Source organism: Saccopteryx leptura, chromosome 9 (assembly GCF_036850995.1).
Source record: "Saccopteryx leptura isolate mSacLep1 chromosome 9, mSacLep1_pri_phased_curated, whole genome shotgun sequence".
NCBI classification, from domain to species: domain Eukaryota; kingdom Metazoa; phylum Chordata; class Mammalia; order Chiroptera; family Emballonuridae; genus Saccopteryx; species Saccopteryx leptura.
The window spans coordinates 17,196,610-17,210,284 of record NC_089511.1 but is presented as its reverse complement, the minus strand read 5'-3'; the positions used below and the strand labels follow the sequence as shown (position 1 = coordinate 17,210,284).

The 13,675-nt window shown below is 47.7% G+C and overlaps 1 protein-coding gene across 1 annotated transcript in view; it reads left to right on the top strand.

The window, feature by feature from the left end:
* The first annotated feature begins 5,426 nt into the window (after positions 1-5,426).
* The window catches only part of CMTM4 (CKLF like MARVEL transmembrane domain containing 4), a 63,483-nt gene continuing 55,234 nt past the window's right edge, over positions 5,427-13,675 (top strand). The window contains exon 1 of the mRNA XM_066349808.1: positions 5,427-5,839. Coding sequence (XP_066205905.1) covers positions 5,654-5,839 — 186 coding nt within the window. The 5' untranslated portion in view covers positions 5,427-5,653. The remainder of the gene's footprint in view (positions 5,840-13,675) is intronic.

Here is a 13,675-nt window from a genome sequence, read left to right as displayed (position 1 = left end):
CTCTCCCATTGAACACTCTTCCATTCAGCGTCCACCCTCTCACATGGCCCATGGGGCCCATGAGGCTCTGAAACTTTCAGCTTCAGGTCTTGTCTGTCATTCCTTTTACCCTTGAATTCTACGCTTGAGCGTCTTCACTGTGCCTTGCTTTTGCTTGTATCTGCGCCTTTGCACATGTGTTTCCTCTGCCTGGGACACTCTTTCACCCGCCCTCACCATCTCTTTCCCTGGCTAACTGCTGCTCATCAGCTGAAATCTTGACCCACAGACTCGCTGGAAATCCCCATACCACAGTGAAAAACACTCAGCCCATTCTGTTGTATTTACTGGGTTCAGTACTTTCTCTCCACGGCCATGCTGGCTGGAGCTCTATCTGCCTTGGTAACCACAAGCTTTCATGTTCCTTTTCTTTTTTTTTTTTTACAGAGACAGAGAGTCAGAGAGAGGAATAGACAGGGACAGACAGACAGAAAGGGAGAGAGATGAGAAGCATCAATCATTAGTTTTTCATTGCGCATTGCAACAGGGGTCCCCAAACTATGGCCCGTGGGCTGCATGCGGCCCCTTGAGGCCATTTATTTGGCCCCCGCCGCACTTCCGGAAGGGGCACCTCTTTCATTGGTGGTGAGAGGAGCACATTGACCATCTCATTAGCCAAAAGCAGGCCCATAGTTCCCATTGAAATACTGGTCAGTTTATTGATTTAAATTTACTTGTTCTTTATTTTAAATATTGTATTTGTTCCCATTTTGTTTTTTTACTTTAAAATAAGATATGTGCAGTGTGCATAGGGATTTGTTCATAGTTTTTTTTTTTTGTAGTCTGGCCCTCCAACGGTCTGAGGGACAGTGAACTGGCCCCGTTAAAAAGTTTGGGGAGCCCTGGCCGGTTGGCTCAGCGGTAGAGCGTCGGCCTAGCGTGCGGAGGACCCGGGTTCGATTCCCGGCCAGGGCACACAGGAGAAGCGCCCATTTGCTTCTCTACCCCTCCGCCGCGCTTTCCTCTCTGTCTCTCTCTTCCCCTCCCGCAGCCAAGGCTCCATTGGAGCAAAGATGGCCCGGGCGCTGGGGATGGCTCTGTGGCCTCTGCCTCAGGCGCTAGAGTGGCTCTGGTCGCAACATGGCGACGCCCAGGATGGGCAGAGCATCGCCCCCTGGTGGGCAGAGCGTCGCCCCTGGTGGGCGTGCCGGGTGGATCCCGGTCGGGCTCATGCGGGAGTCTGTCTGACTGTCTCTCCCTGTTTCCAGCTTCAGAAAAATGAAAGAAAAAAAAAAAAAAAGTTTGGGGACCCCTGCCTTAGTTGTTCATTGGTTGCTTTCTCATATGTGCCTTGACTGCAGGCCTTCAGCAGACTGAGTAACCCCTTGCTTGAGCCAGCGACCTTGGGTCCAAGCTGGTGAGCTTTTGCTCAAACCAGATGAACCCATGCTCAAGCTGGCGATCTTGGGGTCTCGAACCTGGGTCCTCGGCATCCCAGTCCGACGCTGTATTCACTGCACCACTGCCTGGTCAGGCTTTTTTAAAAGTTGTTTTAAGGCCCTGGCCAGTTGGCTCAGTGGTAGAGCGTCGGCCTGGTGTGCAGGAGTCCCAGGTTCGATTCCGGCCAGGGCACATAGGAGAAGCGCCCATCTGCTTCTCCACCCCTTCCCCTCTCCTTCCTCTTTGTCTCTCTCTTCCCCTCCTGCAGCCAAGGCTCCAATGGAGCAAAGTTGGCCCTGGCGCTGGGGATGGCTCTATGGCCTCTGCCTCAGGCGCTAGAATGGCTCTGGTTGCAACAGAGTGACGCCCCAGATGGGCAGAGCATCATCCCCTGGTGGGCATGCCGGGTGGATCCCGGTCGGGTGCATGTGGGAGTCTGTCTGACTGCCTCCCTGTTTCCAACTTCAGAAAAATACAAAAAAAACAAAAACAAAAGTTGTTTTAAATTTAGCTTTTATTTTTATTAAAGTTATAAGTGCATATGGCTGAGAGAATCAATAGTTCTACAAGGCCTAAAACCCCCAGTACATTTCCTGCTTCCAGAGGCAACACTTTGTAGCTTTTAACTGATTATTTTTGTATTTATCTTTATATTTGTAATAACACGCATATAATGCTACCTCCTGGCTTTCCAGTTTTAAGCACCTACTGATCTCCCATGATGCATGATGGGTATTTAGGTCTCTTGTACATCCTCTCATTCATTCCCCCATCACACACGCACACATCCTGGATCCCATCCTCTCCTAATATGGTCACCTACTTTTTTTTTTTAATTTTTAATTTAATTTTATTTATTCATTTTAGAGAGGAGAGAGAGACAGAGAGAGAGAGAAGGGGGGGGGGGGAGCTGGAAGCATCAACTCCCATATGTGCCTTGACCAGGCAAGCCCAGGGTTTCAAACCGGCGACCTCAGCATTTCCAGGTCAACACTTTATCCACTGTGCCACCACAGGTCAGGCTATGGTCACCTACTTTTGGCTAGGTCAGTATTCATTGTTTACATTATTAGAATCATGCAAATTTTATTTACAGCTGAGCTATGTGATTTACTATACTTATGCTTTCCTATACATCATTTTATTTTCCCTGCAGTTAATATCAATGAAATGTTGCTTAGTTTCCTATGCATTTATCACTAGTTTATCTTAAGACTTTCCCCAAACTATGTATTTTTCTTTATTATGTATCATTTTCTTCTTTTTTTTATTTTAGGATTTTATTTATTGATTTTAGATTTAGAGAGAGGAGAGAGGTGGGGGGAAGGAGTGGAAGGCATCAACTTACAGTGTGTACCTCAACCAGGCAAGCCTGGTGTTTTGAATTGGAGACCTCAGCATTTCAGGTCGACACTTTATTCACTGCGCCACCACAGGTTGGGTTCAGGCATTTTCTTAATTTCATCTTTTTTATTTTATTAAAAAAAATTTTATTTTTAAATTTCCTATTGGAGACATCTCTCCAAGTGTCTGGCTGCTCCAGTCTGGGATGGTTGACTCCGAGCCCTGCTGCATGGGGCCTCTGTCCCCTCACCTCTCTATGGGCTGCATCCACCCTGTCTTGGATCCTCTGTCCATTGCTTCCATGGCTTAAATCCTTGTTCTGGTGGTGTCCTCCTCAGCAGCCTACTAAGAAAGGGACAGAGGGAGTCTTTGCATGTCTGAAAGAGCCTTCCACCAACCCTCATACCTGATTGATACTCCAGCTGGAACCAGATTTCTGGGTGGGCTCACTTTTCCTCAGGATGTGGAGGGGCTTGCTCCATTCCCTTGTAGCTCCCCACGTTGCTGTGGAAAAGTCTGATGATCCTTTATAACTGAACCTGCTCTGCTCCTCCTGGAATCTCAGGGATCTTCTCTTTGCCCCAGTGGCTTGATGAGACTGGGTGCCTCTCCATGTCCAGTCACTATGCTGGCACTGATTGGTCCTTTTAGTCCGAAAACTCATGTCTTTTGCTTCTAAGAATTGTTACTAAATTATTATTTTATGTTTTCTTCCCTCCATTCTCTCTCTTCTAACTTTATGGAAGTCTTATTTTATTATTCTCTTGGACTACTGCTCTAATTTTCTTTTGTCTCATTTTCTCTCTCTTTGTCTTTTGGCTCTATGTCCTGTGGTATTTCCTTTCTTTAACTTTTTTTTTCTTTCATATTATTTAATATCCAGATACACACACACACACACACACACACACACACACACACACACACACACGCATTTTTCAGTACGGTAACCCTGACCTCAACTGTGCCTAGTGATTCCAAGCTGAGACTCTGTTTTGCCTAGGACTGGAGACAGATTGATACTCTGTCAGATGGGCACTCAGGCACATCTATTACCCAGAGACCAGAACTCCAGTCTTGGGGGATGAGTATGAGAGGGGTCCAGGGATCCAATTGTCTCTTTAAAAGACTCTCAATAGACCTCATTTTTAAATTCCTGCCTCCACTGCCACTTCTAGATGTGCTTGTGTTGCCCATTCCAGAGCCTTTTGTTCTGACAAAACCCAGGTTGCATTTCAGCCTTTCCTTGTGCCAGCTGAGGGTTTAGTTTCTTGGATCTGCTAAGTCAGTTACCACTTGCTTATTTGCTTTTCTGTTTCCAACGTTTTGTTGCCGTTGTCTTCTTTCCCATTCTTTGTCCCCATGGTTTTATGCCCTTAAAAAGTAAATCCCTGTAATTGTCATTTCACCGGGATTTGGAAGACAGCAGAGGCCAGAGGCTACATCCAACTATAAGTGTCATCTTTAACTGTCAGTCTGTCTCCCTAGCATATTGCTCAGCCCATAATAAGTGCCCAGTATTTGTTGGCTGAATAGAGTATTAATTAGAGTCACTGAGTTTTGGTAACCAAAAGGTGAGAGCCCATTTGGTATTTACCACTTAGCTTGGAGTTCAGAAGCCCATTGGAGTTGTATATTAGGCAGCATTGTGTAATGAAGAAAGTTGGAACCTGCCCTTTGCCCACCAATTAATTGTGTGGCTTGGGACAAGTTACCACAGCTCAAGAGCGTTAGTTCTCTCTTCTGTAAAATGGGAACAATAATACCTCCAAAAAGTGCCTTGCTTAGTGCCTAGGGCATGGGAAGCTCCTGTCACATTTGTGGTAAGAGTTCAATACCAAAGCTATGATTCTTAGAAAGTCAGTGTTTTATTTGAGCCTTCTCATTTGAATTGCAAATTGGTCCCTAATTAATGCCCTTCAGGGCAAAAGTCTGTTTAACCTGACTTGATGAATAAACTGAGATCGCAAAACCTTCTCAGCTAAGAGAGAGGGTCGTCGAGGGTGTGTGCTAGCGCCCTCAGGCCGGTGTATCCAGAATTTACAATGTAGTTATTCACAAATATTTACCGGTGTCTATTCTGCAGACCCGTACTAAGCGACCCCCATTCACCCGGCCTCCTCACCCCCGCCCCGCTCGGCCCCTGGCCTCGCTCAGACGTGGTTGTTGCAAGGCGCCCAGTGCGGGAGCCCAGACACTTAGACCCCCTTGTCAGCCAAACACTCCGAGTCAGGCCCACCCTGGGCCACGCACCGTTCCCGGCACGCGGGTCGCGCGGGGCATCTCCGTCGTCACCGGCAAGTCCCCCGGGCTACCTGCAGAGGACTCCACTTCCTCCAGCGGAGAAACGGAGGCAGCACCCCGGGACAGCAGCCCCGCGCCCGCTGGGCTCACTGCGACCCTCCCCTCAGCTCCGGTTCCGCCGGGACCCCGCCCCCGCAAGCGGGAACCGCCGGGCGCGGAGCCGCGGCCCCTTCCCCGCGCCGGGGCAGGTGAGGGCGGGGCCGAGCCCGCCCCATGCCACCCCGCCCCCGAGGGCCGGCGGCGCGGGCGGCCGCCCCTGCCGCTCCCGAGCCTCGGAGCGCCGCCGAGCGGCCGGCGGCCAGGCCCTCGCTCCGCCCCCTCCCGGCCCGCCGCGCCGGCTCCCGCCTCCTTCCCTCGCCGCCGCTCCCGCCTCCTTTCCTTTCCGCTGCCGAGGCGGCGGGAGCCAAGCCCGAGCGGACCGAGCCGCGGCCGCAGCCGGCGGCGGGCGCGGAGGAGGCGGCGGCGGGGCGGGCCGCGGGCGGGCGGTCAGGCGGCGGCGGCCTCGGCGATGCGGCGGCCCCGCTGAGCCCACCAGTTCCGGGCGCCGGGGGCCGGCCGCGCGGGGCGGCCCGGGCCGGGCGGCAGCATGCGGAGCGGCGAGGAGCTGGACGGCTTCGAGGGCGAGGCCTCGAGCACCTCCATGATTTCGGGCGCCAGCAGCCCGTACCAGCCCACCACCGAGCCGGTGAGCCAGCGCCGCGGGCTGGCCGGCCTGCGCTGCGACCCCGACTACCTGCGCGGCGCCTTCGGCTGCCTCAAGGTCGCCCAAGTGGTAGGTGCCGGGCGGGGCCCCAGGTGCGGGCGGGCGGCCTAGCCGCGCGCCTTGTCCCCCTGCGCCGCTCCCGGGGCGCAGGCCCGGCTGGCCTCCGCCGCGCATTCGCTGCGCGGGGCCCGACCCCGGCTCCTCGCGCCCCCTCTCCCGCCCCGGGTCCCAGGGTCGCCCTCCCCAGTCCCTTGGGGACTCTGCCCTGCCGCCTCAGGTGTGCGCCTCCTACCCGAACACCTGCCCCGGGGCCTGCCTGTCTACTCCCGCCCTCGCTGATTCATGCTCGGGGTTGGTGGTCCGCGGGGCCGGCTTGGGATCACACTGTCCCCTGGGTACTACTGGTTATAGCAACTTGTGACGGATTTTCGGGCCCGCACAACCTCCACCCCGCCTGATGGTCCTTCTCTGTCTGCTTCCACCACTGGGGACTGCAGCTCGGTTTCCTCCTAGCAGCGCCGGGCAGATGATAGACGCTCAATAAATGTTTGTTGAATGGAGCCATGTCGCCTGGATGCAGTGGGGGAACCGAGATCTGCCATAAAAGTCTCCGGTTTATATAGCAGAGGTTTGATTCCTTAATTAACCTAGAAGATAGAACCGGCATCCCTCCTCCTCCCCAGCACCGTGGCTGGCTTTGCCCAGTTGGTACCCAGAGTTAAATCACTCTGGGAGGGCAGCCAGTTTGGGAGGTAAAAGAAACAGAGAACTTTCTGTTGGACTTGTCTATGGTAGAGCTCATTTCTCAGAATTCTTATTTTTAGCTTTCAGGGTGTTCAAGGCAGGGGCCTGTCAGCTCAGCCCCTCTTTTGTGGTTTTGTAACAGGCCTCTCTGAGCAGTTCCTTAGCTCTGTTGTGGACAGGACATGCTCCAGTTCAGAAAAAAACAAAAACCAAAAACAAAACTGTCCCAATATTCCCTCGTCACAGGTAGGCCTCCCTCCGAGGTTGGCAGCAAAACTTTATAGTCTTCTTAGCCAGAGAAGCCATTTGCACAGAGCTGTAATGTATGTATGTGTGTTTTGTTTCTTCCAAGCATTGGGCTTCTTGTGCTGACTTGAGTGCATAGATAAGTGTTCCTTGGGAATAATATAATATGGGGACACCTTTTAAATAAAGGCCTCAGTGTTTGTAACTTGCAGGATCATAGACTGTTTTATCTCTCCTGAGTGAAAGGCTTGTTCTGCTGATTGCTGCAGGGTATTTTTGAAGGGCTCTAAGGAAAGACAAAAGGAGCAGGTTATCCCTTTCCAGAATTTTTAACTGACCTTATCCAGTAAGCTGCAGTGATTTGAGATATGTTGGATCTGTAGTTAGGCATTACTGTCAGCAAAGATAATGGAGGAGGTGCGGGGAGGTGTGTAACTTACCTTTTTAAAGAGGCAGCTAGCCAATGTTTGAGTATATAGCACAGATAATCAGAAATGAATAAAAGAGGGCAGGGTGAAATCCAGGTAGAATATAGGGCCTTGTTAAGCACCTTGCTTTGTTTCTTGTGTGGACTTTTGAAAGTAAATAGAACTGGCCACTTAACAGATCTGGTAAAAGAATGGAAACCCAGTAGTTTGTATGAAATGTTATCCAGCAGTTATCACCTCATGCTGGACCTTTGTCACCTAAGGCCAGAAATGGAAGCCAGTGGTATGGTAAGGTGTTATTTTGGTGCAGAGCTTTTCTTTGCATCTGGAAGAACTTTGGGGCCCAGCCCTTAAAAATCTCATCTGACTCTGCCATTTGTCTAATCTCAAGAATTTAAACAGCATGATAAGGTTATGTGGAGGTGAGTGAAGGATGGGAACCTGCTTGGAAGGTATGGCACGCAACTTGAAACATTCTTCCATGTACTTGGCTTCCCAGCCTTGATAAAAATCAGGATTGTTTTTAGGAGAAAAACCCCACAAAAGTCCCAAGAAATTGGAATCTAAATTTAAACTGGAAAAGAAGTCATTCTGAAGATAGTTCTAAAGATGTTACAAGGCTCAGAATTCCATCAAGAAATAATGAATAAGTTCTAATTTTGTTTTTGAGGAAAGTTTGCTTTTTTTTTTTTTTTTTTTTTAGTTTTTATAGACTTTTTTGGTGGTCTGTGGCCTATTGCAATCTGTCGATCCTTGCTGCTCTCAGTGTGGTCAACAACATCTTTAGCAATTGAGAGCTTGTTAGAAATGCAGAATCAGAGGCCCTGGCTGGATGGCTCAGTGGTAGAGCATTGGCCTGGTGTGCAGAAGTCCCGGGTTCGATTCCCGGCCAGGACACACAGGAGAGGCGCCCATCTGCTTCTCCACTCCTCCCCCTCTCCTTCCTCTCTGTCTCTCTCTTCCCCTCCCGCAGCAAGGCTCCATTGGAGCAAAGATGGCCCCGGGCGCTGGGGATGGCTCCTCGGCCTCTGCCCCAGGCGCTGGAGTGGCTCTGGTCTCAGTAGAGCGACGCCCCGGAGGGGCAGAGCATCGCCCCCTGGTGGGCAGAGCGTCGCCCCCTGGTGGGCGTGCCAGGTGGATCCCGGTCGGCGCATGCAGGAGTCTGTCTGACTGTCTCTCCCCGTTTCCAGCTTCAGAAAAATACAAAAAAAAAAAGAAAAAAAGAAAAAAAAAAAAGAAATGCAGAATCAGAGAGGCCTGTCCCTAGAATTTCTGAATCATAATCTGCATTTTCACAAGATTTCCCCAGATGATTCACATGCACATTGAAGCTTAAGTTTTGTCTTCTCATTTTAGTATTAAAACCTCACAAAGGTGCTAGCAATCAGTTCTCGATCAGAACTATTAATAGTCAACCTCAGGACTGAGGCTTTTCTTTGAAATGAGCCTATGCCTCCCTCAAAGGATTAAGAGAATGAAATAATAATGTAGAAATTAGCACCTAGCTCATTAGGCGCTTAGTGTGTAAGAAACGTTAACTATCATTATTGCTAATTGACAGTTCCAGTCTCTAAGGAAACTTGGTGAAAATACCAACCCCAAATTATATATTTGAATTAAAGATAGGCCACTTCCTAGAGATTTAAAAGTTAAGTTGATATTTTAAATAGAATGTTATTTGAAAGTAAAAGTAATCTGAAATATTACTTCATGCATTTTCATAGGTATCTTTTAAAAATTAAATTCATGCCTATCTCTTAGTTGGGGAGAATGCCTCTTGTGGTTATTATATCAAACACTAAAAATTATTTTTTGTGGACAAAAAGTTGGTTTAAACTATTGATTTAAATGACATTTTTTCTTATGAGTGGATTTTGTGACTGCTTCCTGGTTTTTAGCTTCCAGACATCATTTAATGAAATAGTTAATGTAGGTCTTTTGCTTACTTTTTTGTTCCCCCATCACCTTTGTTGAAATTGGAGTTTTGCTCTTGGGATTGGGTTGGAGAAAAAGGCATACTATCACGTATACCCTGATGTATTGACTGCCAGAAGAGGGCAGTCCTGGATTGGACAAGACTTTCTGAAAAATAATAACCACAGGCATCACTTAGTGAGTGCATGCTATACTCTTGCCATCCCCATTTTATGGATGAGGAAATCGAGGCACAGGATTGTGAATTATCCAAGGTCATGGGGCTAATGTGCCACAGTAGAGCTGAAATTTGAAGTTAGGCAATCTGGTTTCAGAGTGTGCTCTTATCTGCCTCCCAAACACATCATTTTGAGTTGTTGTTTCACATAGCAGATCTGGGGACCATGAGCCTAAGGACATTTCTGTGGCCATTGGGCAGCCAGGTGACATTTTGAATGATTTTTACATGCTTAAGCAACAGATTTATTTACAAGGATTTTGATTTCTTGGTGGGTGGTGTGCTGTCCATAGGTGTGCAGCTTTGTGCAATGTCCTGTTCCTCACCCAGCAGACCTGCTGGCTTCCTGTAATGAGGGGATGGACCTTCTCAAAAGTGCCAAGAGCTTTTCAGCTCTGAAGAGACCCCTTAGGGACTCTTGCTTCAGGTCCCCTTCCTTGAGCCCCTCCCATGCCTGATTGACCTTCTGACATTGCATTGCATTTGTGAAGGGCTTTTTTTTTTTTCTTTTTGTGACAGAGATAGAGAGACAGAGAGAGGGACAGATAGGGACAGACAGACCAGAAGGGAGAAAGATGAGAAGCATCAATTCTTCGTTGCGACTCCTTAGGCTTCTTAGTTGTTCATTGATTGCTTTCTCATATGTGCCTTGACTGGGGGGCTACAGCAGATCGAGTGACCCTTTGCTCGAGCCAGCGACCTTGGGCTCAAGCCAGCGACCATGGGGTCGTGTCTATGATTCCATGCTCAAGCCAATGACCCTGCGCTCAAGGTGGTGAGCCCGTGCTTAAGCTGGCGACCTTGGGGTTTTGAACCTGGGTCCTCCGCATCCCAGTCCGATGCTTTATCCACTGTGCCACCGCCTGGTCAGGCGTGGAGGGCTTTTTCTAACAAAGTTGGGTAATAGGAAATGTTTAAATTCAAATTTTAGCTCTGATGAACTTGAAGTTTCTTAACTCTGTTGTGTCTTGGTTTCTTCAGTAAGTAGAGTGTGGGTGGTAATGACTGATTGAGCATTTTAGGAGTGGTAGGAGTTAAGGGGTTAATGTGTGATAGGTGCTTTCTTAGGTAACTCAAAGACAAATGCATTTGCATTCAGAGTGGGATAATAATATATCTTTTATTTGATGGAAACTGTGTCTGTTTTTCATCCAAAGCCAGTCAGCACAGTCCCTCATGCATTCTGCTATCTGGGGGACGTGCTGGGGCAGGGGAGGAGCAACAGGTGATGGTGTAAAGTAGTGGGTTTCACTGCATTGCTTCCTCAGATCTATAGTGACTCCTTGAAAAACAGTCTCCTTTTCCCTTAGGGAGATAGTTGTTATCTTTGGAAGATGTCTTTCTGGTCAAGGCCTTATAATCAAAGTCTAGCAGAAAAGCAAAGATAAAACTACTCTTAAACTTTCATGATGATTAAAAAAGTAAAATTATCATCCGAGACCTCAGAAAAGTGTATAGTACCCATGTTTTATAAAACCAGACAAAGTTCAAGAAAAGAACACTACAGACCAATTGACCTCATGAACATAGACACAGAAATCCTTAACAAAATACTAGGAAATAAAATCCAGCAACATTATGTAAAAAGAAGAGCACACCACAACTAATTATGATTTATCCCAGAAACAAAAGACTGTTCCACTTTTCCAAAATCAATAGATGTATTCCACCATATGAACAGCTTAACAAAAACCACATGATTATGTCAATGGATGCAGAAAAAACATTTGACAAAATTCAACATTCATTCATGATAACTGCTACCAGGAAACTAGCAAGAGAAGGGAACTTTCTCAACCTTAAAAGGGGTATCTACCAAAAATCAACAGCTAACATACATAGATAGATGTAGCTAATATAGTGCTGAAAGAGGGGAACAAGGCAAGGATGTCTAATCTCACCACTGATATTCACCATCAAGAGAGTGTTAACCAGTGCAAGAAAAATAAATAGAAGGCATACAGATTGGAAAGAAAGAACAACTGTCCCTATTTGCAGATGGCATGATTATCTATGTAGACAACCCCATGGGAATCTGTAAAAAAGCTCTCGGGACTAATAAATAGCAAGTGTGCTGGATACAAGGTCAACACACAAAAATCAATTGTATTTCTATATCCTAACAGCAAATTATTAGAAACTGAAATTAAAGAAAAAACCCCACAAAAGCCCGTATTAGTTGCAGTTGCTCTAAAAAGAACACATACTTACATATTTATCTAACAAAATGTATAGGATTTGCACACTGAAGACTGCAAAACACTGAAGAAAGAAATTAAAGATGATCTAAATTAAGTGGACAGTTATACTGTGTTCATGGATTGGAAGATAATATAGTTAAAACATCAGTTCTCTACAAATAGATCTGTAGGTTAACACAATCCCACAATCCCAGCAAGATGTTTTTAGAGACAAACTGATTGTTAAAGGTATATAGAAAGTCAAATTAGCTAGGCAAAGGTGAAGTTTGGTGGAAGAACGTTCAGGGCAGAGGGAACCACATTACCCGAAGTCACCTTTGTTCAAGGGCTCTGTGTGTATACGTGTGTTAGGGGTGGTGGTGGGAAGGGGACGGGTTCCAGGACATATATGGACTTTGTCTCTTATTACCGTGGGACTTTTGGCCAGTGACTTGTTCACTTCAGGCCACAAGCAGGTCTCCTCAGTTGAAAATTGGGGCTGATGTTAGTACTACTGCATTGATGAGCCTTCTATTCATGATTCTTGGCACAGTGTTTCTCACATACCAAGTCATCCAAACCTATGGGCATTATCGAATATCCCTGGAATGATACAAATTGAGAAACTGGGTGCCTGAGGGCCAGGGTAGAAGGGATATATATTTTTCATGTGTGACTTTTCATACATTTTGAATTGTATATCATAGGCAAATATCTTCTATTCAAAAATTACTAAAATGTCAGCTGTTATTAGATCTACCTTAGTTTAGAATAGCCTTAAAGTTAATATATTGACCATAATCTTTTTTTTTCTTCTTTTCCAAGTTAGAGGAAGGGAGATAGAGAGATAGACTCTCGCATGCACCCGAACCAGAATCCACCCAGCAATCCCCATCTGAAGCCAATGCTCTGCCCATCTGGGGCTGCTCACAACTGAGCTACTTTTAGCACCTGAGGCAAAGGTTTTACTGGAGCCATCCTTGGTGCCTGGGGCCAATGTACTCCAATGGATCTCTCGGGCCATGGCTGCAGGAGGAGAAGAGAGAGAGAGAGAGAGAGAGAGAGAGAGAGAGAGAGACAAAAGGGGAGGGGGAGGGGTGGAGAAGTAGATGGTCACCTGTCCTGTGTGCCCTGACTAGGAATTGAACCCAGGACATCCACATGCTGGCTGACACTCTACCACTGAGCCAACCAGCCAGGGCCTTGACCATAATCTTTAATTAACCTTTTATTATTGTCCTTACTTTATAATTTGGAGGCCCTGAGGATTGGAACTTGAAGCTTAAATATTTTCAATACATTTTTCTATTTAAAAAAAAAAAAGCAAGCAAGCCTTGCCTGTGATGGTGCAGTGGATAAAGTGTTGGCCTGGAATGCTGAGGTTGCTGGTTTGAAACCGTGGGCTTGCCCAGTCAAGGCACATACGACAAGCAATGAGCAACTAAGGTGAAGCAACTATGAGTTGAAACTTCTCACTCCCCATCCCTCCCTTTTTCTTTTCTCCTTGTAAAATCAATAAATAAAGTCCTTTTTTTTGTGTATGTGTGTGTGTGTGTGTGACAGAGACAGAGAGAGGGACAGATAGGGACAGACAGGAAGGGAGAGAGATGAGAAGCATCAATTCTTCATTGTGGCACTTTAGTTGTTCACTGATTGCTTTCTCATATGTGCCTTGACTGGGGGGGGGGGGTCACAGCAGACCAAGTGACCCCTTGCTCAAGCCAGTGACCTTGGGCTTCAAGCCAGTGACCTTGGGCTCAAGGCAGAGACCATGGGCTTATGTCTATGATCCCACGCCAAGCCAGCAACCCCACACTCAAGCCAAATGAGCCTGGACTCAAGCCAGCGACCTTGGGGCCTCGAACCTGAGTCCTCCCGGTCCCAGTCCGACACTCCATCCACTGTGCCACCACCTGGTCAGGCAATAATAAATAAAGTCTTAAAAAAAAGGAATTATTCTGGCGCAGCGGTAGAGCGTCGGCCTAGCGTGCGGAGGACCCGGGTTCGATTCCCGGCCAGGGCACATAGGAGAAGCGCCCATTTGCTTCTCCACCCCTCCGCCGCGCTTTCCTCTCTGTCTCTCTCTTCCCCTCCCGCAGCCAAGGCTCCATTGGAGCAAAGATGGCCCGGGCGCTGGGCATGGCTCTGTGGCCTC